The sequence below is a fragment of the Carettochelys insculpta genome, chromosome 24 (genome assembly GCF_033958435.1).
Source record: "Carettochelys insculpta isolate YL-2023 chromosome 24, ASM3395843v1, whole genome shotgun sequence".
Classification (NCBI taxonomy): Eukaryota; Metazoa; Chordata; order Testudines; family Carettochelyidae; genus Carettochelys; species Carettochelys insculpta.
In genome coordinates, this window is record NC_134160.1 from 19,711,693 (window position 1) to 19,735,657 (window position 23,965).

Genomic DNA, 23,965 nt, shown 5'->3' on the forward strand with positions numbered 1-23,965 from the left:
CTTTATGAGTTACCTGCTTTGCAAACATGTCTGCATCTACTCAAAGAAATGGTTTTTTAATGTTGTTTCTTAGAGATGGGATGCAGATGTGTATTCCATGGCCTGCCCTCCATCCCCTCTGCATTGGATTCTTCCCCTAGACCAAGGATTCCCAACTTATGGGTTGCGATTAGATTTTCCAAGGGTCACCGGCTGGGCTCTTAAGGAACCATTTGTAGCCACTTGACTCCTCCTCGTCTGTCCCTGCCCTGCGGTGCTGAAAATCGATCTCAGTGTAATTGGTTTAACAGCTGGCAGTATGGATCCTGCTCTGAAACCAATTAAACTGAGTACCATGTAAGCTTGCAGGGCAGGGAACGGCCCCTCTGGAGTGGGGGAAGGGAGTAAAAGGGCTGAGAGGAGCTGGGCAGAGAAGGATGCAGCCCAATGAGGGAGCACTGGGGGCGGGTAGCAGCGGTAGCTTAGAACTACCCTGTCAGGTAAGTGAGGGTGTCAGGGTGGCTAAGACAGGTTTAAGCCTGTGGACGGGCAGGGGGAGGGGCAGAGGGCGCTGAGAGCCGGTCAGGGCTCCAGGCCCCCATACTTAGGATCCTGTGGCTGGCGCTGCCAGCCAGGGCTACATGCCGCAGCTGGCTTCAAACCATAGGGCTCTGGGACTTCTCCACCCCACCCCAGAAGCATAAGTTTTCCAAAAATCTGACAGCCCTAGCTGAGAGTGGTTTAAACTGTGGGGAGAGTGTCTGAGAGGGGTTCAAGCTGGGGGACACGTTTTGGGGCTGAGAGGGGTTTAAGTCAGAGGGCAGACAGGCGTGTTTTCTCAGAAGAGAACCCCATCTCCTCTCCCCAGTTTTGAATTGCCTTGGCTCACAAGGTCTCCCTGAATTGTCAAAATGGGTCCCTGTCTTGAAAAGTTTGGGAACTGCTGCCCTTGACATTTGCTGTGAGGGAATTCAGGGCAGTCAGGGTGGCACTGCCTTTTCCAGCCCAGAGAGGCGTTATAGATCAAAAGTGCAATCGCTGCCTCTTTATGGTTATGGCTAAGCAAAAGTTTTCAGCTCTAGTGCATGCACACTTACTAGGAACATATGTCTGCATCACATCTCAAACTACCGTTACAATAAGTAACTTTCATTTAGGTACCTAAAATACCTTGGCAATCTCTTTCTGACAGCATAGTTATTAGTTGAGCAACAGAGAACTCAGTGCTGTTTAAAAGTCTAGGTAAGAAGGAAGAAAAATGGTAATTTAAATGAGATGGAGGATGGAGATGTAGAAGGGAAGGTTTGTTCAATGGAATGAGATTGGATGCAGGGAAGGGCTTAGGGAAAGACAGACAGAAATAAATAAAGAATGCATGATAGCATGGAAAACAGGATTTTTTTCTTCAGTTTGGAATAAATATCTTACATGCATGGCAGAGCTAGGAATGATTTATCAGTGCCACCCAAATGAAGTTTTTTAACTAACATCATACATTTGAGTGGTCATGTACTTAGGACCTTGAGTCCAACTCTCCCAACCTTTGACTTACTTGAACCCTTGTACTCCAAGTGGTGCATAGGTTATGTACAAGTCTCCTCCATTTCAATCTGTCTTGAGACAAAATTTCAAGCTGTCTCCAGGATTTTTGTCCTTTAGTCTCAGTAGATCATCTCCATATTGTCTGCAGTCTCTCTCTTTTTTGTGTTTTCCTTGCAAGTTCCATGTGACAGCTTTGCAGACTGGATGTTGGACATTGAGAGTGTGGCCTAGCCATCCCCACTTTCTTCTCTTGATTGGAACGTCAAGTAGTTCTTGTCCTGCTCTGTTCCAAAGCTCCTCATTTATAACCGAGTCTTTCCATTTGATACAAAGGATGTTCTTCAGGCATCTGTTTATAAATGTCTGTAGCTTGCAATTTGAAAACTGTAGTACACCAGGTCTTATATCCATTAAAGAGCACACTCCTTCACATTAGTGTTGAAGATCCGCAGTTTCATCTTTGCAGATATTATTTGTGAGCTCCATATGGGGTGAAGACTCTTAAATGGAGCTGTTATTTCCCCTATCCTGGCACTGATATCCTTGTCTGTACCTCCATCTCTGCCCATAGTACTCCCCAAGTAGGTGAACTGCTCATCCCTTCCCAATATGGTGGTGGTGGTGTTGGACTGGTTGATCCTCATTGTCTTGCTCTTTCCCTTGTTAATGCTTAGTCCAGTCATTGAGGCAGTTTTCTCTAGCATTGCAACCTTTTCTTCCATGCTTTCATGTTGGTGAGAAAGGAGAGTGACAGCGTCAGCAAAATCAATGTCCTCTAGCTGTTTGAAAAATGTCCACTGAATGCCCTGTTGACGGCCCTCTGTTGTCCTAAGAAGAGTGAAGGAATTAAAGGACAGAAAAGCATCAATCAACAACAGCAAAACAAGAGCAGCCAAGAAGGAAGGTCAGCAAATGTATTCAGAAGCCAATAGAGAAGTTAAAAAGTCTGTAAACTGGGACAAGAAAAACTGGAAAACCTTGCAGAACAAGCTGCAGGATGGAGAAACTTGAAAGAGCTGTATGACATCACACAGAAGCTAGCTGGGTCATGGTTTACAGTGAATCAGCCAGTACAGGATAAGGAGGAGCATGTGCTAAGAAACCCAAGTGAGCAGCTCAGTAGATACAAAGAACACTTTGTAGAGCTATTGAACTGCCCAGCCCATGTGGAACCTCCAGAGTTACCACCTGCCAATATACCTCTGCAAATTAGCAGCAGCAGACCTATAAAAGAAGAAATCAGAAAAGCCATTGCCCATCTGAAAAGTGGAAAAGCACCTGGTCTAAACATCATCTCCACAGACACAATCAAGGCAGGAAGAGATGTATAATCTCTTTGGGAAAATTTGGGACACTGAAGAGATCCCCCACAAGAGTGGAAGCATGGCTACTTTATCAAGCTTCCGAAGACAGGCAACCTGAAGGAATGCAAGAACTGCAGGAGCACCATGTTACTGTCTATCCCTGAAAAAGTTGTTAACAGGATTCTCTTGGAGAGAATGAATACAGAAATTGATAGACAGCTCAGGGAAGAAAAAGCCGTCTTCTGAAGCAAGAGATCTTGTACTGACCTAATAGCAACTCTGAGTGATCAAAAAATAGTCACTTGAGTGGAACTCCCCCTGTACATACCTTCATGAGCTTTGCAAAGCCTTCGACAGCATTGATAGGGACACAGTGGAAACTACTGCAACATCGTGGCATCCCATTCAAAATTATTCACCTTATCCATTCTCCCAACCTTTGGTGGCTAGAAAAGGTCAGTACTGCATGACCTGAAAGATTATAAGCCAGATCCTGAAAATCGTGCACTTGGACTAAGTGTGAGCAGCTGCAAAGGCTAGCAACATTTTGTTGAATGAGACCTGAGCTTCTCTCACAGTAACATGACTCCAGCAGACTGGTCTTTGAGAAAAACAACAAATATTCTTTCAAAACAAAAAGCAGTCAAGTAGCACTTTGAAGACTAGCAAAATAGTTTATTAGGTGAGCTTTCGTGGGACAGACCCACTTCTTCAGACCATAGCCAGACCAGAACAGACTCAATATTTAAGACACAGAGAACCAAAAACAGGAAGCAAGGAGGACAAATCAGAAAAAGATAACCAAGGTGAGCAAATCTGATTTGCTCACCTTGATTATCTTTTTCTGATTTGTCCTCCTTGCTTCCTGTTTTTGGTTCTCTGTGTCTTAAATATTGAGTCTGTTCTGGTCTGGCTATGGTCTGAAGAAGTGGGTCTGTCCCACGAAAGCTCACCTAATAAACTATTTTGCTAGTCTTCAAAGTGCTACTTGACTGCTTTTTGTTTTGATAGTGTATAGACTAGCACGGCTTAATCTCTGTTACTATTCAACAAATATTCTTAAATTTCTAATAAAATTAAGAATTGGTGACACTGATACATTTAAGAAATCTCAAAAAAAAAATCCCTTGAAGGAGCTAGGTCTATATCTGGGGGTCTGCTAGGGCTAATTCATCCTGTGGGGAGACCCTTGTCAGTGGCATATAACACGTCTTTACTTTGATAGGGGCTGAGATATTGGACCTCAGATCTGCTACCAGTCCAGAATCATGCTGTTACCAAATTTTGGTGGCGGGGAGCTGTATTACGATATTTCAACTCCTAATCACCAGTTTGTCAAATAATAATTTTTAAAACATTGTCTGTTTGTTTGTTTGTTTTTTGCCCTTAGCTGGGCTATGTGTATGTGTGTGCATGTGCGTTTGTGTATTTCATGATGCATATTCAGCCCACAAAACTGAGGGTAACTACTCACTTTTGGCTCATGGGAGGTATGTACTCCTCTGCTTTCTTATCTCACCTGTCCTGTTCCATACTTCGTCTGCAGGGAGCCCAGCTGTAGAGAGGGCAGCAGGATGAGCAGAGCCTGGGAATGGAGGGCTAATGGACCTGCCTTCCCTCTTGTTCACCAGCTTTGTTCTGCCCTTTCAGAGCAGTCTGGCCAAGGTTAGACAGTTCTAATACTGCTGCTACTCCTCGTGTGCATGCAGACAGGAGAAAGTTGAGGCTTTCCAATCAGTTGAGACCAGAGTTGGATCCCAGCGTGTGACAGATTTCCTGACTAGGGATCACTGAAATCCTTCAGGCAGAGAATCTAAACTGTCTTGGACTGTGCTGTTTCATGCACTCTAAGTTCACCCTGGGGACTTAGGAGTAAAATGAGCAGCCAGGAAACCTGTGAAGTGTAGGCAGCTTGAGAGGTGTTGGAAGCTCTGCATTGTAGGACCCAGCAAACCTGATGACAGCACCTGTTGAAACTGCCAGCCAAAGCCTGGTGCTCAGACTATGGGGAGTTCCCTATGGAGGTCATTGGCTAGAATTGCACCGTCTCAAACCAGTCAGAATTTCTTGAGTTCCTCACAACATCACAAGTGGATGATCTAACAAATGGGGAGTGTTGGAAGTGTTATGTATGCAGCCACTCTGGGAGATTTCATGCTTCAGAGAAAGGAAGTAGGAGTTTCTCTGGCAAGTTTTTTAAAAACTGTTTTGAAGCTGCCCAGAGTTTTGGCATGTTAGAGTCATTCCTCTGAAGATGGAGTAGCAGGCAGACACAGGGCAGAATTAGCAGTTCCAGAAATCAAAGATGCAAGATGCTTGCAGTTTAGCCGGTGGCTCTGCTACTAATCAGAGTGGAAGCACTGGCTCCTCCAGGAAGCGGAGCTGAGCTGTATGTTAAAGCTGTAGTGGCTCGAGAATTAAGTTCCCATGCTATCCTTTATTGTAACTTCTCTCCGACTTGAAATTTTATGTCTTTGGCCTCTGCATGAAGACAAATTGTTGATCTTTTTTGAAAGGTTTAGGAAAATCTGTTTAGCCATTTTGGGGCAAGTAAAATGTTGCGACAAATCTAGGGTGTGTTCTTGGAGGAGACATGAATTTGCAGTGGCTCAGGTGTCAACACTTACCTCTGGCCTAGAAGTAAACCTCAGGAGAAGGGCACAAATTAAACCTTCAAAGTGTTGGCTTTGATTTGATGAAGGTGTAATTATTTGCAAAGCAGAGGACCTTTGTCTGCTCAGCTTTGACTTCCTCCCAGTTGCAAAATAGTCCTCTTTCTCTTCTCCCTTGCTTTCACAGATTCTAAGCTGGTAAAGGATCATTGGGATCATCTGCTCTGCCCTCCTGTGCATCACAGGCCAGAGCCCTGCCCCCACATAACTTCTAGAGCAGTTCTTTCCCCTGATCCTCCCTTTCCTTAAAGCAACAGTATTACAGTCAAACCTTCTGAACCCTTACAGAATAGTGAATGCTCCAGTGCAGACAATCAGTCGTAAGAACCATAAAGCTTCAGAAACAGCTTCCTGCGAGAGAAAATACATCACAGGAAGAAGTTCTTATATTTTTTGGAAGACTCAATCTAAAGTGCATAAAAACATAGTTTCTATTACAAACCATGCAAATCATCTACAGCCCTGTCTTAAACAAAAGGAACCAACAAAAGAATACAGTCAGCATTTAAAAAGAGCCATGCAACTGTTAATTTCTTCCATCACACTTCAGAGCATGGAATCACAGTAGGATGCAAACCTGTTCTCACTCCTGAGTCATATCACCTGCCCACACACGCACTTTCCATGAGCGGCAGGGGATAGGACTGGCACCCAACAGATAGGACGGAAGAAAACGACGAAGGCAAGATCCCAGGAACACCCTAACAAACTCACAGCCTTAAGGAGTTGGATGCATAAAAGTGAATACTATGTCAAGGGATGCTAAGAGCAGGGTGAAGGGCAAAGTCCAATGATCCTAAATATAGCCTGGTGTCTAGTTCAGAGCCTTTGTTGTTGCAAGGTCGTTGTCTTTTAGGGAGCAAAAAAATCAGAGTAGTGGGGGAGAATAAAATCTGCCTGGGTAAATAGAAATGTGAAGAAAAGGCAGATTTTCAGTTGTTCCCAAGGGATTTATGCCTGCAAGTCCCATTAAAGGCCAAGGATAGTCAATGAGGCTTGTGCTCTTACATCCATTTGGAACTTCTAGCTTACTGATTTTCAGAAGAGCATCTAAAAGAAGTGTACATTCTGCTCATTAGACTGAGACGAAACTCTTGCTTTCATCCTTTTGTAACAGGGCCAGATTTTTAAAGGTATTTAGGTGTCTAATGATGCAGGTAGGTTCCTAAAAGGATCCTAGGTATACAACTCCCATTTGTTTCGATAGATTCCTAATTTGATTTCAGTGGTAGTTGGGCACCCAAGTCATTTGGAAGATCCTGCTAGGCCCCATCTGCATCTTTAGTGCATAAGTATCTCTGGAAGCTTACCTCTTAGGTCTTAATATTTTGATGGAGTTTCAGAGACAATCCGTATGTCAGCATAGGCAGCCACATGCCATGACACATGCCTTGCCAGAGGAGACTGTGAAGGCTAGGACTATAACAGAATTTAAGAAAGACCTAGATAAATTCATGAAGGTTAGGTCCATAAAAGGCTATTAGCCAAGAGTAGGAGTGGTGTCCCAGGCCTCTGATTGTCAGAGGCTGGAGACGGATGGCAGGAGACAAATCGCTTGATCATTGTCTTCAGTCCACCCCCTCTGGAGCATCTGGCACTGGCCACTGTCAGCAGACAGGCTACTGGGCTGGCTGGACCTTTGGTCTGACCCAGTATGGCTGTTCTTGTGCTGCTGAGGACTGCAAAATGATTCAGTTCCCTGGAAGTCTTTGTGCCTTGAGCATCACTAATAATACTACTACAGCATGGCTTGACCAGATTGCATATGCCAAATAAATAATACTGTAAACAGAATTTGTCTTCCCAACAACTCTGAGAGGTGAGATAGTATTCTTAATCAGAGGTGTTTTTGAATCGACAGAGTACCAGCATATCAAAAGAATTGGCTAAGAAGTTTTCTGAATCATCAGTGTTGATTTTTAACAAGTCTTAGAACTCTTGGGAAGTTCTAGAGGTCTGGAACAATGCTATTATTGTACTAGTGTTTTAAAAGGTAAACAGGCTGATCCAGGAAACTATAAATAGCTAGATTATCCTAGCAAAATCATGGAAAGACAGATATGGAGGAAAAGATGGTAGCATAATTAATGCTAGTCATAATGGTTTTATGGAAAATAGGTTCTGTGAAACAAACTTTTTTTAATTAGATTAAAAGTTTGCTTGATAAAGGTAACAATATTAATAATATATTGTGAAGGCTATTTCACCTGGGTTCCCACAAGGTTCTGTTCTTTATCTTAATGATCTGAACGAAACAGCAGAAATGTAGCACTTTGAAAACTAACAGAGGGTGCATCTACACTAGGAACTAACTTTGGAGTTAACTTCGAAGTTAGGCACTACATCGAAGTACCCAGCAGAAAGTCTACACCCATTTTCTCTTGCTTCAAAGTTAATTTCGAAGTAGGGAGCCCAACTTCGAACTCCTTACTCCATTCCTGGGAATGGAGTAGTGCCCTATTTCGAAGTTTAATGTCAAACTAGGGTGTGTGTATAGATGTTCAGTTTCAAAGTTACCTACTTCAAAGTTGTTTTTGTAGTGTAGATACAGCCAAAATGATTTAGTTGGTGATGAGCTGCATAAGTCAAATACCTGCGCAACTTGGAGGAGCCAGGAAACTAATGAGGGCACCAGCTCTGGTCAGTTTCCTGACTCCAGCAAGTGGAGGGGACCTAGGGACCAGGGGCAGCCTCCTCCCCTCTGCTTGCAGAGCTGAGAAACTGACCAGGTTTGGTGCTCTCATCAGTTTCCCCGCTCCTGTCAGTGCCTGCAGTGGAGAACCTGAAACTTGGCTGCCGCCACTGACAGCAGCAGCTGTTGCCCCTGACAGGGGTGAGGAAACCTCTCCTGTCAGTGGTGCCAGCCCAGTCGCTGCTGCCCCTGCAGGAGCGGTTTCCCCACTCCTTTCAGGGGCAGCAGCCTGACTCTTTGCTGCCTCCCCTGGCAGGAGTGGTTTCCCTGCTGCTGTCAAGGATGGTAGTCACCTTAACCCGAGACGTGCAAACCAGCACATATCTCAGGGGTTTACTTTAGAAGGGTATCCTGAAATAGCTGCCCGTGTCTATGCAACACACCCGTTGTCTCAAAATAGTTTTTGAGGTAATGGGTCTGCTATTCTGGTGTCCCTGTAACTCCATCATATGAGGAGTACAGGGATGCCTCAAAAGATGGTTTTATTTCAGCATGTGGCACCATTTAGACAACTGCACATGCTGGAATAGCCTATTTGGCAATCTACTTGAAACAAGCTATGCAATTTGTGTAAACTGCATAGCTTATTTTGAGGTTAGGGTGCCCTTGCCTGTTGAGCTAAGTCAGGCACTCTTTTTCTACCTAGTGCCTGCTTATATGAAGTGGACATCAACAGGAGAAGTTAGACGAGACCTACTTACTGCTAGGCCACATCCCAAGGACTAGGGCAGCCTGCTGGGAGTTCAAATCTCTTCTCCACGGCAAGCAGAAAGAAAGTTGAACCTGGGTCTCCCACTCTGAAGTCATGTAGGTGGGCTGAGGCTAACGTCTGCATTTCTTGGACCAGCATTGTTTAGTACAGGCTCTGAGCATGACAAAAGGAAAAATAGGTGGGCAGAGCTGGCTTTTTTTGGAAAAACCCAGCCAAGTGATAGCACACAGCCTGGCTCCATCACATTTAGTTGGCACTCCCCCAGAGCTTGGCACTTGGGGCATCTACCTGTCCAGCTTGTCCTGTCAGCATGGGAATGCTGAAATTGAGGCTGCTGCCAGGACTCACGTGACCAATGTGCCTGTGTGTTTGAATTGAGGTGACTGTGCATACCCAGTGGCAGATTTTAGGCACCTGAGTGAGTTTGCAGCTGGGAATTTAGGAGCCAAGGGGATTTAAGTGCCTACAGGTTAAGTAGCAGCTAAGTGGGGATTCTCAGGTTCTAAATGTTGGATCTAGGCATCTGAAGTGTCTGTTAGGGAGATGGATTCCTTTGTGGATCTAATCCTTTCTGTTCAAACTCTCTCCTGTAGGAATTGTGCTGGGGAACTAAAGTGGGGGGATGTCCAATTTCTCCTTTAATCTTCACATTAGCCATGGAGTTTATTGCCACAGTGAATTTATCCTTGCAATAGAACTTGCAGGAACACATCAGCTTCCCCAATAAATAGAAAGGAAAGGTTTCCAGTCAAATAACAGCAACAGCAAAACCTTGGATCTCACACACTTACTTCACCTGGTTGTGTCTACACTACAAAAGTAACTCTGAAGGAACAGATTTAAACTCTGAGCATCCATGCACACCCTACTTCTAAGCAGGGCACTACTCCCTTCCTGGGAATGGAGTAAGGCCTTTGAAGTTGGGCTCTCTTACTTTGAAGTTAACTTTGAAGTAAGAGAAGACGTATGTAGACGCTCTGGAGGCTCCTTCGAAGTAGCCCCTAACTTCAAAGTTAACGTCTAAATTAGTTGCTAGGGTAGACGTGACCTTTGTGAAGTAGAACTTTGGGGCTATGCAGGGCTGATCTGACTCCATGGCTACGTCTGCACTAGCTCCAAACTTCGAAATGGCCACTCAAATGGCCATTTCGAAGTTTACTAATGAAGCGCTGAAATGCATATTCAGCGCTTCATTAGTAAACTTCGAAATGGCCATTTGCGTGGCCATATCGAAGTTTGGGGCTGGTGTAGACACGGCCCATATGAATTAAGCCGAACTCTTCAGGTATCTAAAAGGGAGTCATAAGGAGGAAGGAGAAAACTTGTTCTTCTTGGCCTCTGAGGACAGAACAAGCAGCAACGGGCTTAAACTGCAGCAAGGGAGGTTTAGGTTGGATATTAGGAAAAAGTTCCTAACTGTCAGGGTGGTCAAACAGTGGAATAAATTGCCAAGGGAGGTTGTGGAATCTCCATCGCTGGAGATATTTAAGAACAGGTTAGATAGATGTCTATCGGGGTGGTTTAGATAGTACTTGGTCCTGCCATTGGGGCAGGGGACTGGACTCGATGGCCTCTTGAGGTCGCTTCCAGTCCTAGTGTTCTATGATTCAGTGTTAGTAGATAATATTTCTTGCTGCAAAACAAATTAAATGCATAAACTTATGTTTATGTGACTTGAATGTTACACTGTTGAAACCATGAAGTCCAGAAATTGAAAGGTTGCTTTCAGCAGCAGTGCCTAAGTTTCCACTGGTTAGGATTGCAAAAAACCACCAAAGTATTGACTCTGCCTCACAGCTGCCAAGCTACTCCAAGCTGATGCTCCATGAGCCCCAATGCACAACGTAGGCAGGGGAATGCCTGGCTGGCTAGTGTGGCTTTGTCCAGTTGACATTCTCTGAGCAGGCATAAATCTTGATACTTGTCAGCCCCCACAGCTGGAGAACTGGGACATGCCACCAGTAGGCAGCAAAGAGCATGCAGAAGAGAGCACCAGGGCCAAAGTGCAGTGTAGGGCAAATATGAGAGAGGGAATCGAGCATAAGCTGGAAACAGAGAGAGAGAGAGAGAAAAAGATGCATACAGATAGTAGGGTGTGGGTTACATAGGCAGCTGAACTGAGCTCAGATCTGAAGAGGTATTTAGCTATTCAACTCCAATGGGCATTAGTTAATGCCTTTGATAATCTGAGCTAGGTCCCCGATTGCAAGAGAGCATTCATGACTGATGATCCTGCATGGTGGGACATGCCAGTTCGTACCAAAATGCTCATGAGGGCATCTTATGTCCCTTTCTTCTCCCTACTCCTGCCTTAACCTTTCCCTTCTGGTTGATTTAGGTGGCTCAGTGCTCAGCTGGCTGGCATCTGAGAACCTTTTCCTTGAACATCTACAATAAGAGGGGCCTCGGAACCTATCATGGACTGTAATGCAACTGAGTGGCAGAGCACCTAGGGGTTATATGTTGCAACCCTGATAAGAGCAAAGTTGAGGTATCGCTAAGGATCTGGGCACACATTTCTAATGCTGCATACCAAAAAAGGAAAGCCTCTGTGCTTGCTTCAGAACACCACTTTTTTTTTTTTTAAACAAATATTTGTTGAGAAGGAAGTAGTTTTCCCTGAAGAAAGGTTAATGGTGGTGTTGCCATCCTAATTTCATAATTTCTTGGCTGATTAAACTGGTATTTTTTAACTTTGTAACCTTGTCATTACATCAAGAGTATTCTGTGTTTTCTGTAGTAGTACATGGGAAGCAGGTGCAAAGTTATTTTCATGAGTAAAACTGATAGAGGACTGTGAGGTTCCCCTGAAGACTTTATGCCCTCTGCAAGACTAGGTAGTACCATCAATGATGAAACTCACTGCGGGCAAATGGGCACATTAGCTATGATTTCTGTGCTGCAAATCTGTAGGACACTTAGAGGCAAATATAATTCCAGGCTCTCTCTGTTGTATTGACCAGCACAAGCGTTCCAACCTTTTTTTTGCTCCTATTGCTACAGGAGGAGGGCAAAGATTTTGTTCCCAGTTCTAGAAGAAAACAATATGGGTCTTCTGAGCAGCTGTCCCTGTCTGAAACTTCATGGAAAAGTCCAACCTTGCAGATGGAGTGGCAGCAAGGCCCTGGAACCACCCCCCCCGCCCAGCTGGACAACAAAACAGAGGATCAGGTAGGTCAGTCCAAGTCCTATTCTAAAGAGAACTAAAGTGATCCAGGGTGAAGCTTGAAGCTCTTGCTTCAGAGATTTGCAGGCTCAGTGACATTCACCCAATCGGTCAGATCTGGGAATGCCATTGCTGCTGGGTGTGAGGTCTGTTTCTGCCTATGTGGTTGAGGTATGAGGATGCTTCTTGCCTCCTTTCACAGGGAGTATGGGGTCACAGGGGCATAGGTAAGTGGGTGGGGGGGTCAAGTGGCTATTTTTGCCCTCTGTGTGTGATTACAGATGAGGAGCAGGGCTGGAGCTGCCCAGAATTATTTCTGTTTTCTTCATTGAAATGCAAACCCAACAAATCACAAATCAGTTTGGGCAACATCCCCAGTTTTGCTGCACTCTGAACTTTCCTTTGAGTACAGGCTTGTGTGCAGGGTCTTTGGCTATTGATTTTCATTTGTCAGTGTTTGGAGCGTTGGGTTGTGTGGAAATAGTCTCTCCCAGGCACCACTTCCTTCCCCACACAGAGAACTCTGAGGAATTGCAGGAGGCGAAGGGTATGCCTACACTGCAATTCCACACCCTTGCCTGGCAGATGACCTGGATTCACAGGGCTCGAACTGCAGAGCTGTAAAACTGCAGGGGCAGACATTCAGGCTTGTGCTCGAGCCTGAACTCTGGGACCCTCCCCATTTTGGGGTCCCAAAACTTGGGACTCAGCCTGAGCCCAGATGTCTGTGTAGAAATTAAACAGCCCTGTTGCCTGAACACAGCAAGTTTCGGTCAGCTAAGGTGGGCCTGAATATGTGCATGGCAAACTCTGAGAAACATTACCTGGGAACTCATAACAATCTGATTTGTGTGATGTTTGGCTGCTATTCCTGGAGAGCCATTTACACTGGCACTTCAGGATACATGGTGTCTGTCAGGAGTATTAACTTCTCAGTGTGTGCTGCTTACAAAGTAAGCACACTACAACTTAGTGTGACTGCTGCAAAGTGACCGTCAGGTGATGTCAGGGAGCTCCATATGCATTGTGTCTCCATGGCTTGGGATCATCGGTGGTAGTTCTGCAGCTTGAGTATTCTATTCTTACAGGGACCCCTTAAGGCTATCGGCATTGCCTGGCTGTCATATGGGTCATGAGCTGCGTGAAAAGGGGCTCCACAGATTTAGCTGAGGGCTTATTTTGGCCTTACTGGATCACCTTTTAGTGGTGAAGAAGCACAAGATGAACCCAATGAGATTGACAGAGGGGCTGCCTTTTTGAGACTGACAGCTAGAAGACCCCGGAATTAGTGCCTGGATGTTATCTGGTGGCATATGGGATAAATTCCATAACAGTGAGAAAGCATCAGCTACAAAACTGCATGTTCTATCCGAAGTTCAGGGAGACTGATTTAACAAATAGGACCTGCACTGGACTAGCCCATGGTATCACTGGGAAGCCTAAGGATGAGATGAGGCAGGTCAGAGTTGGTCCTATAGAAATACAAAAAGAGATCAGTTCCACTGGTCAGATGTGACCCTAGTATGCCGCCTCCCAGCTGCCCTGTCCGGGGCATGAGGCTGTGGCATTTGCACCCCAGGGGAAGACAGAAGAGGAGATGAAAGGAAAGTGCTTGGGTGATGGTGGGTCTCCAAGTTGTGATGTTTGTTCCTCTGTTGCATACTGCTTTTGGAGACTAGCATCTCTTGAGCTCTCAGTATGTGATGCTGTGTGTTTCTCTCTTCTAGGGTATTTCCCACGCCTCCCAGATGACCTCGAGGAGGTGAACTTCTTTCACCAAACAATCACTCCATTTCGTGGGGCAAGAACCAAGGGTATTACCAGATCATGGGAGTCATTCCTGCCTTGTAAATGCAATGAAGCCGTCAGCTAGCCTGGAATCTGTTTTCACATGTGTGTGACAGAAGATTAACCAGCACATTTTCCTTCTCTGTCACGAAGGGTCCACAGCAACTTTTCTCAGGGGAATCCCACTTCTCATCTCTGGGTTGAGATTGAATTTGTCTCCACAGTAATTTAGCATGTATCACCATGGAAACCCTTCTGGGTCCATGGCCACTGCTACTACAGCCTGCTATGGTACTTGCAGTACAAAAGTGAACCCTACGTTAACCACTGTAATTTATAAAAAACAATAGTGCTACCCCCGTGACCACAGTGCAGCTGGCTCACAGCTGCCAAGCACATCTGGATTTTCAAAAGGAACCAAGTACGTCCACATCTGGAAGTTTCAGTATTGTGATGACAATTTGCATAATTTTTAATTGCTCCACCAATACCCCTTGCACCAGGAAATGACATGAGTTCTCAAACTTGTCAGTCGCATGTAGGAGAAATGACATTCCCCCCCTTCCTCCCAAGAGCACATTACTGAGCATCTTCCCCATCACTCTGCCACATGCTTGGTGTACCTCGCCATCCCCTTCTTTTGGGCCAGAGGATTGATCAGACAAGGCTGCTTACTGAGCTAAGCAAAACAGCAATGAACCTTTGCTGAGCTTGGACTGGGCTGCTTTTCAGCCAGAGCTCTGTGCCCCATTGACCACAGTTCCTCCAGCCTCAGCTGCCAGGCACTAAGGGCAATTAGTGGAGCTTTGTACTTTGCCTTTGAAGGGGCTTCTTTTCCTTTCCAAGAGATACAAATGAACATTGAGCTAAACTGGGATGATACGCTCAAGCCATTCTCCAGCCTTGCCAGGGGCTATTGTGTGCCCCTGTCCCCGCCTTCCTGGACAGGGGCTTTTCTATGAACCTCACCATCATGCATCAGGATAGGTAGCTGACTGAACCGTCCTGTCTCCCCTCTGGCCAGGCTGAGAGCCATTCCACCCTATCTGGGATCCAGGCATAATCAAAGACTACAGAAATATTTTTCCAAGGGTAATATTCCTAGCAGAGAGTTGGGGAGGGGTAGGGGACAAAAGGAGACTATTGCACTGGCTCTTGGGGCATACTGCTCCAGCCTCTCTACCTCACAATACCTGCTGAGGCAAAGGGAATCCTGCAAGTGTCTCAGCCTGCGCTCTGAGGCAGCTGTAGTAGGCTCTTTGCCATCTGCTGGTAGGACACCCTTACATAGAACTGTTCCCTCCACACTCTCTCAGCCACCACCAACCACCACTGAAAGGGAAAGAGGCAGGAACTCACTGTTTTTTGACAGTGTTAATGCTCTGCATAATTGCTATGTCCACCTGTACTTAGAAGCAGCAGTGTTCTGAACACTGTCCCATCACTGGACCCAATTTCCTCAGCGTACCACTCTGAAGGCTGCACTTTGTGAGCAGTGGGGGAAGAAGAGCTCCCTGGGCCAGCAGGCTGGACTAGCAGCACAAGCACATTCTCTTGGGAAGGGTGATTGCAGTTGGGTGTTAACAGAGCTCTAAGCACAGTCAAGGTCACAGTACAAGGCTTTCTTTGCACTGATAATAGCCCATTTCTTCCTCTTTACCTTATCTCCCCTTAGTTTTCCAAGGTTCGTGGCTAAAATTTCCCACAGTGCTGAAGTCACTTTGAAGCCTAAAACCCACTTCTGACACTGGACCTTGGGCCATGTCATCCATGGCTCCCTGGGCAACAGCAGCCTACAAGACCCTTCCTCAAAGGCTGCTGCCATTGCATCGCTGTCCTAGTCTGTGGTAGGGCTTGCTGCTGGCACTGCTTGCCACTATGCACCTGATTATGGTAGCTCTCTGAGCCATGTCATGCATGCAGGTAAATAGCTGAACCATTCCCATGGCCTGCCAGGCTCATTAGTCTGCTGAAGCTCAGCCCAGCCTTGGTGAAGTTATTGGTGCTGTGGCTGGACAACCCAGAGCAGTGCCATCCAGGGTTATATACCCAGCACAGTGTCTCTGGTTCCTTCTCAGCCTTTCCTCTTTCAGGCACAGCCTCCACTGAGTTCAGTGCTGTCGCTGGCTCTTTCCAAGACTTTCATGTCACTCTTCCATGGGGAAGCTTTGAAATTTGTCAGATGCCAATCTTGGCTCTACAGGTCCTTGCCTTGTCCACACAGCCTCCCTCTGCGAGGTGCTGTGCAGCAAAATTTCATTTTGGCTTTGATCCAATGAAGCATCTAAACATGTACATAAATTTCAGTGCAAGTACAATCCTACTCACTTCCTTTCTGAAGTCACACAGATGCATTAGTGATTTGCTGGCTCAAGGCCTTGGAAGAACCTAGCTAGCAGAGTCTGCCATAGTCTCTGACCTTGCTATTCCTCAGCTCAGAGGTTACTGCACCATATCTTTTGGGGCAGCTGTGGTACATGCCCATCCCACCAGCTCCCTTCAGTCTTCACAGAACCATGGTGGGAGGCTTTGAATTGCCAATGAGACAGAGTTCATACAGCCTGGGTCTGCTTCTAGAGGAGGTATTGGCTGAGATGCACTCATGCAGTAGTGCACACTTGGCCTTCTTCCACCTACCTGCAAGCAGGCCCCTCCGTATAGAACTCCAGCCCCACAACCAGCACAGGAAGGCAGTACCCCCCCGCCCCTGAACACACTTCAGAAATTCAAAAGGAAAAACAATTGTCAGGACAAATGCAATTGCTGCCATCCTCTCTAACAGCCCCATACTGAGGGCAAAGGGGAATGCAGTGAGTCCTCTTATTAGCTCTAAATGGTGCCAGCTCCTGTCAGAGCCTGAGCGCACCCAGCATGAGCAGCCTTTCATCTGTGGACCAGGAGCACTGGTGTATCCAGTGCCACTTCTGTGCTCCACAGGTGGGTTAGACACAGTGGAGCCAGAGCTGTCTCCTTATTCCAGAACCCTGTGGCCCAGAGAGAGCACTGACAGGAACTTGTCTTCTGCGCTTCTAGCCAGTAGCTTGGACTGTTTGTTCACTACTAAAAGAAGTATCATTTGGATTCCTGTTCTTGAATAGAAACACTCTCACTATCATTTCACTGGTTGTAAATAATGAATGTAAATGTCAGTAACTGTAGGTTGTGGGTTATCCTCTGAACACATCTGAGATTAACTCTGAATGAGAAATCTTCATTGAAACCTAATGGGGAAGTGTCCCCTGAACCTGAGTGCAATAGGAGTTGATTGTATTATTAAACTAATATTATTGAATTCAGGAACCATTTTACTCAAGCTGCACACTTTTGAGAACAGCTGTAACATAGAGTAAATATTTGTAAATATTGTCAGTGCTAGGGAAATTTTGTTTGTAATTGCAGCATATGACTATGGCGGGGTTTCCATGTACTTAATTATGCTGAAAATGTGAATCAGACATTCAGAGAATTCCAAAGTTGTAACCATATCTGCGCCTGTGAAAATAACTGTTGTTCTCTTCTCCCAAGGAACACTTGAAGAGAAATCCAACCCTTATAGGCCGACCACATCTCCTAGCTGGAGGGGAGGTTTTAGTGAAACTAGTATTTACTGCAGGGATGTTCACACTGCCATAGGCCTGGCCTGCTTCAGGAATCTGTTGGTCTTCGTGGTTTGAGTTGCTCCTTCAGCTTCCCTCATGTCTGGAATTAAAACTGCAGCCATCCCTGGGGATGCACTAAGCAACATCTAGGCCCTACAGTGGCTCTAGAAATTCAGGAGTCTGAATTGTCTGTCCATCAGGCTGGGAATTGCAAGCTCACTAGATGTGATGGGGGCAGCAGGGGAGGTTTGTTGCTGAAAAGGAAGAAAAATACAGGATGCAGATGGCTCCTGTGGATATTTGGGGGAAAGGGTTTACAGAGTGAAGATCTCATACACTGGTGCTCAACTTTGAGAGAGCTAGCCACACTCACCCCACCCATGTGCACAAAGACCATTTGTTGAGCAAAAGGTGACGTGTGATATAGTGGTTTGCTTGGGCATACAGCACAAGGGATCATCTAACTCTTCTCTGGTTATCAAGTGTACAGTGATGTAGTCTAGCTGCACTGGGGAGGCACATTTGCCTTCCTGCCATTCAGCACCTGAGCACGCTGGCCAGTGTAGAATGTATTGTTAAGAGACTAAATACATATTTTGTATTTGCGGATGTTTGGGGAAGTGGTCATGGTGTTACAGGCCGATAGTAGGAATATATGAAAAGGAAGAGAGACCTGGTTTACTAAGTTATATAAATATTTTCTGAGGTTCTAACATTCAATTCCCTTCTACTCTGGACGTGCGAAGAGAGCTACCCACACTGCAGTGACTCTCACAAAGCATGTAAGCATGTTCAGTAGAGGAAAGCCTGATCCTTCCTCTCCACACTGCTTAAGGACAGTGCTCACCTCTTACCAGTTAGCTAGCACTTCTAATCTGCATGCCAAATTTAAACAAAGATTATCTGCATACACCTTCCACAACCAGATGACTGCGTGCACCCTGTGAAGTGGATCTATCTCTGAACCCTTTGTCATCCAAACTGGCATAAAAAGGCTGCACAGTGGCACCTGTTCTTTCCATTTTCTTAACACTTACATAAACATTAACCCAAGACCAACTGCCACAGGACACTGATGACCTCTGCAGTCCTTCTCATCTCTGTGCCAGAACTAAAGAGTTCAGCAACTGGATACGAGTATATAGATGACTGTGCTGTAGTTGCACAATCAAAAGGAGCCCTGAATTGCTTCTTTGAAGCTTACAAAAGCCTAGGGCTAACTCTGTTTTATGCTGGCAAAACAGAATTTCTCCACCAGCCAGTCCCCAGTCTACCATCAGACCCAGCAAGGAAGAGCTACACTGACAACAAAAACAAACCAAAAAGAAAAAAAAAGAAAAAAAAAACCCTGAAAAATATAGAATACTTTGTCTATCTTGGCAGCCTACTCTTACAGAGATCAGACATAGATGTCTTGGTTCAGTACAGAATGTGTTGTGCCAGCTTTACCTTTGGCAGTCTGTCTTGCCAGTTGTTCAACAGTCACAGCATCAGAACTCGCCCTAGATATTTAGTTTATAAGGCAATGGTAATCCCAGCTCTACTCTACAGCTCTGAGAATTGAGTGCCCTATAGAAAACACCTGGAATGCCAGCACCAACAGTTTCTCTGTAAGATGCTCAACACAGAGTGGGAGGCTCATCATACGAGTGGCAATGTCCCCATAGAGGCCAACATCTTCAGTGTTGAGGCCCTAACTATCCAGTACCAGCAGAGGTGGTGTAGGCACTGTGCGCACATGCCTGATACACACTTACAAAAACAGCTGCTGTACACCCAGCTCTCCAAAAGAAAGGAAACAGGGAGGTCCAGCAAAACACTTTTAAGATACCTTCAAGATGAACTTCAAGAGATGTGGCACTAACACATCACACTGGAAGATAGCAGCCGACGACAGGGAGAATTGGCAAAGGTTTGTCAGAACAGGCATGGTCCACTTTTGAGGGAAACTGCCTTGCTCTGGTTACAGAAAAACACTAGAGGCCCATTTTTGTCAGCACCCCCTGCAAAGTCCACCAAGGAACCTGTGACAAGGATTTGGCTCCTCAGTGATCAAGGGACCCATGAAAAATAAAACCCGTGAAAGAGATCATCCTCACCCTCGAGAGATCTCAGATGATGATGATTAATGATGGTGCTCACCTTCTAACAGTTATATTGCTCTCCTAGCCTGCATGCCAAGTTTAAACACAGTTTATCTGCATGTATTTCCTGAATAATGCTGTCAGCTCTACAGTATGTAATCAATAAAAGTATCTCTTTGTACATAGTATTGGGAGAGATGTGATTTGGGGGTTGTAGTGGTTCTCTTACCTACCCTGCGTGTGGGTTTTGGGCTTGTCCAACTGTGGAGTTAATATGACCTCGCAACGCTACTTTCAGTACAAAATGAAATCAAATGTATTAACATAGCCTCAGTGCCTTCTGCCATAATGTAATACATATTTTTAAATCAAGAGTGCCCAATAAAGTGGACATATTTTGAGAACAGAAAAATGAAAAACATACAACCTTTCCCCTAAAATCAGTTCTTCCTCGACTGCCCCCGTGGGTGCTCCACAATAGGTGTCGGGCTTGCCCCGTCGCTGCAGGTCGGATCTTTTCAGCAGTTTCTGCCGGACCGCGCATGCACCGGCGCGCGCCGCTCCCTTACGCGTTCCCGGCCGCGTGTGCGATCCAGTCCCCGCCAGTTCCTCTTTAACTGCCATCGGCTGCAGACGGAATCCGCTCAGGCTACGGCCAGAGTTAGCGTATTTAATGTTTTTAAAGTGTTTAGAGCTTCTTTTTCAGTCTTTAGCTTAAGTTAGCTTGTTATTGTTTTCAAAAAAAAAGAAAAGAGAGTAAAAAGTAAAGTTTTACAGCCTTACTAGCAAGCGGAGCAGCGGAGGCCCGGGGACGTAAGGCCATTAGGCCTCCTGCCGCAGCAGGCTGAGTCCGAGAGGGGAACAGGCACAGAGAAGGTGCTAAGTACCCTATTAACAACTCAAAGACTCACCACAATGTCCTCTTCAGGATTCAAAAAGTGTGAGTCATGCTGCGAAGCGATGCCGGCCTCCGATGGGCACAGAAATGCTCCTTCTGCGCAAAGCTCACAGCTAGAGCAAGGAAGGACAGAGAGATGCGGCTGAAAATGCTGCTCTTTGACAAGGCCCTCCAGCCAGATGCTCTGGAGCGCCCTCAGCAGGAGGGACCCGCAGGGGCCCATAAAAGGAAAGCTGCTTCCCTAACCCCATCAGCGCAAAAACGGAGGAAGCTTTCACCAACCCAATCCCTGCCGGCAGCCACAGCAAGCGGGACGGGTGGAGCGCATAGCCCCCAGCCGCAGTCACAGCTGAGCGGCGGCAGCGCGGAGACGCACGTGGCAGAGGCTGAGCCTCCAATAATCAAACACCCGCCCTGCACCGTGGGCAGGGCGGTGGCCAGGCAAGCGCCGGAACCTGCGGCACCGCAGCTAGCGGCACCGACCCCCGGGGAACCGGCGGTGCGGAGCTCGCTGGCACACGGCCTGCAGGCACCGGGGCAGACCACCCGTGCGGCACCACAGTGGAGCGTGTCGAGCGTGGCACAGACAGCGGGGCCGAGATCCCTGACGTGGAAAGGGGTGGAGCCAGCCCCACAGGGGAGGGGAAAGGCAGCACAGAAAACCCAGCACCGCAGCCCTTCTCCAGACAGGGCTGCAGGGCTACTCGCTCTAAGCCCTCCACTTATGCTGTGGACTCCAACGAGGCGGCAGGGGTCACCTCCAGTATACCCTGAGCCCCCATCCCCGTTCCTACAGCCAGCATCACCATGGCTGGGACCACCATTGCCCTTCCTGGGCTTTGAACCCCTGGAGTACTGCCACAAATCAGTCTCTCCATTATCTCAATCACCCAGACGATCTCGCTCCCCCAGACGCAGGGGGTATGCGCCTCCAGAGTGGTCCAGGTCTCCATCTCCGGAACAGTGCCCGTGTTGCCATGGTCGCCCCTATCACGCGGGGCATAGACACCATAGGCATACTCCCAGGGACAGATCCCCCCAGACGGTTCAATATCCCCAAGGGCAATCGCGGACAGGGACGGAAACGCAGATATCTCAGGGGGAGTTGATTCTGGAACCCCGAGATTTTCCCTCGCAAGTATCTAGCGAGAGGATGTAACACCATCAACAGGACCCAAAGGGGTCCAGAGAAGCTTACCCTAGTGGTTCCTCGCTATCTTCCCTTGACGAGGCCACGGCCCCAGGGGCCGTCCATCCTCCGGACGATCTCAAACAGTTCCAAGAGCTGTTTAAAAGGGTGGCCTTCACGCAAGGCATCCAAACAGCAGAGGTGCAGGAGAAACACCATAAGCTCCTTAAAAACCTGAGACCTCTGGCCTCTTCCAAAATAGCTATTCCGCTGATGAAGCAATCATGGAGTAGCTACCACAATATGGCAGACCCCTGCGTCCACTCTGCCTATAAACAAGAGAGCGGATAAGAAGTACTTTTCTCCCGACGAAGGGCATGGAGTTCCTGTTCAGCCACCGGCAACCAAATTCTCTGGTGGTGGAATCGTCTCAAAAAAGGTCGAAAACTTCTCAGTACAAGACAGGGGGAACGGACAAGATGCCAAGAAACTAGAGTTGTTCGGCAGAAAGGTCTACTCCTCCTCCACCCTACTGTTGAGAATGGCGAATTACGCAACGCATCTAGCGAACCATAATTTCGACAACTACTCCAGGCTGACTTCCCTCATGGACTCGCTTCCAGAGGACACGAAGCCGGTGCTCAAGGCCATCGTGCAGGAAGGCTACGCAGCCTCGAGGACAGGAGTTCAGATCGCCCTAGATGTAGCGGATATGGCAGCATGCTCAACAGCTATGGCAGTGGTCATGCGCAGGGAGTCCTGGCTCCAGACATCGGGTATCCCGAGGGATCTGCAGGCGAAGATCGTTGATCTCCCCTTTGACACGCAGAAGCTGTTTGCAGTATCAACCACAGCGTCCCCAGTACCACAGGGGCTACAAGCAAGGGCGACATCAACAGCACCAACAGTACAGAACTCCCAGGCGACGTTCTCAACAGCGCCGTGCATGCTCGGGGCAGGGCCAAAGGCCACAAGTTTGACACACAGATCGAGGGCTGCACTATCACTACCATCGCGCAATGTCATCTGAAGCTAATATTCCACCATCGCCTCCGACCATTCTATGACCAGTGGCAAAAGATCACCACAGACAAATGGGTACTGGAGATCATAGCCACGGGTTACGCGATTCCCTTCCAGTCGCTCCCACTGCCACGACCTCCACCCAGACCCCACCTAAAGGACACCTCCCACGAAGCGAGACTCAAGCAGGAGGTAGACCATCTTATGCTTATAGGGGCAGTGGAAAGAGTGCCGGAGCAACTCCGAGGGAAAGGGTTCTACTCAAGATACTTCCTCACAGAGAAATAGACAGGAGGCTGGAGGCCCATCCTAGATCTTCGAGGCCTCAACCGGTACTTGCGCAAGCAACGCTTTCGGATGATCACAGTCGCCTCTATACTTACGGCACTGGACGATGGAGATTGGTTCGCAGCCCTCGACTTACAAGATGCGTATTTCCACATAACTATTCACCCAGCTCACAGGCGTTTTCTCTGGTTTATGGAAGGCAAACAACATTTTCAGTACAAGGTTCTGCCGTTCGGCCTCTCCTCGGCCCCCAGAGTCTTCACCAAGACCTTGGCAGTGGTGTCAGCCTACCTGCACAGACGGGGTGTTTATATTCCCATATCTGGAAAAAAAACGACTGCCTACTGAAAGGGGCCTCGAAGGAGGAGGTACTTCGCATGATACGCATCACAGCAGACACGTTCTCTTCGCTGGGCCTGGTCATCAATCTGGCAAAATCAAAGATAGACCCCGCACAGGACATAGAGTTCATAGGGGCACGTATAAATTCCATCACAGCAAGGGTTTATCTACCAGATGCCCTACGGTGCCGGTTCTGACGTGCTTACAGCTGCTGGGCCACATGGCAGCAGCAACGTTTGTGGTACAGAATGCCTGATTGCATAGGCGCAGCATGCAGCACTGGCTGGCAAGCATCTACAAACCGGCAGCACACACCGTCCACAGGGTGGTGTCGCCCACGACAGAGGTGCGCAGATCCCTGCAATGGTGGGTGAACCCCAAGAACATGCTAACAGGGGTGCCCTTCCACCAACCACAAATATCTGTTCTTCTCACTACCGACGCCTCCCACATAGGGTGGGGAGCACACATGGGCGAAAAGCTGACGCAAGGACTGTGGTCCTCCACGGAACAGTCACTGCACATAAATATACTGGAGCTCAGAGCAGTGTTCAACGCCTGCAAACACTTTCGAGACCATATACAAGGCAAGTAGTCGGGATCAGTACAGACAATACCTCCACCATGTTTTATATAAATCGGCAAGGAGGAGCTCGGTCCCGTGCCTTATGTGCGGAAGCAGTCCGATTGTGGAACTGGTGCATCGCCAACAATATAACCTTGAAAGCTCGTATTTACCAGGCTCTC

General features: G+C 47.1%; 1 protein-coding gene across 3 annotated transcripts in view; it reads left to right on the plus strand.

The window, feature by feature from the left end:
- Positions 1-20,000, plus strand: part of LUZP1 (leucine zipper protein 1) — a 115,440-nt gene extending 95,440 nt beyond the window's left edge. For 2 of the 3 annotated variants that reach the window (XM_074976409.1, XM_074976410.1), the window contains exons 3-4: positions 11,905-12,076; positions 13,795-20,000. In XM_074976409.1, coding sequence (XP_074832510.1) covers positions 11,905-12,076; positions 13,795-13,940 — 318 coding nt within the window. In that variant the 3' untranslated portion in view covers positions 13,941-20,000. The remainder of the gene's footprint in view (positions 1-11,904; positions 12,077-13,794) is intronic. The other variant, XM_074976411.1, reaches the window with a different exon arrangement.
- Positions 20,001-23,965: the final 3,965 nt, after the last annotated feature.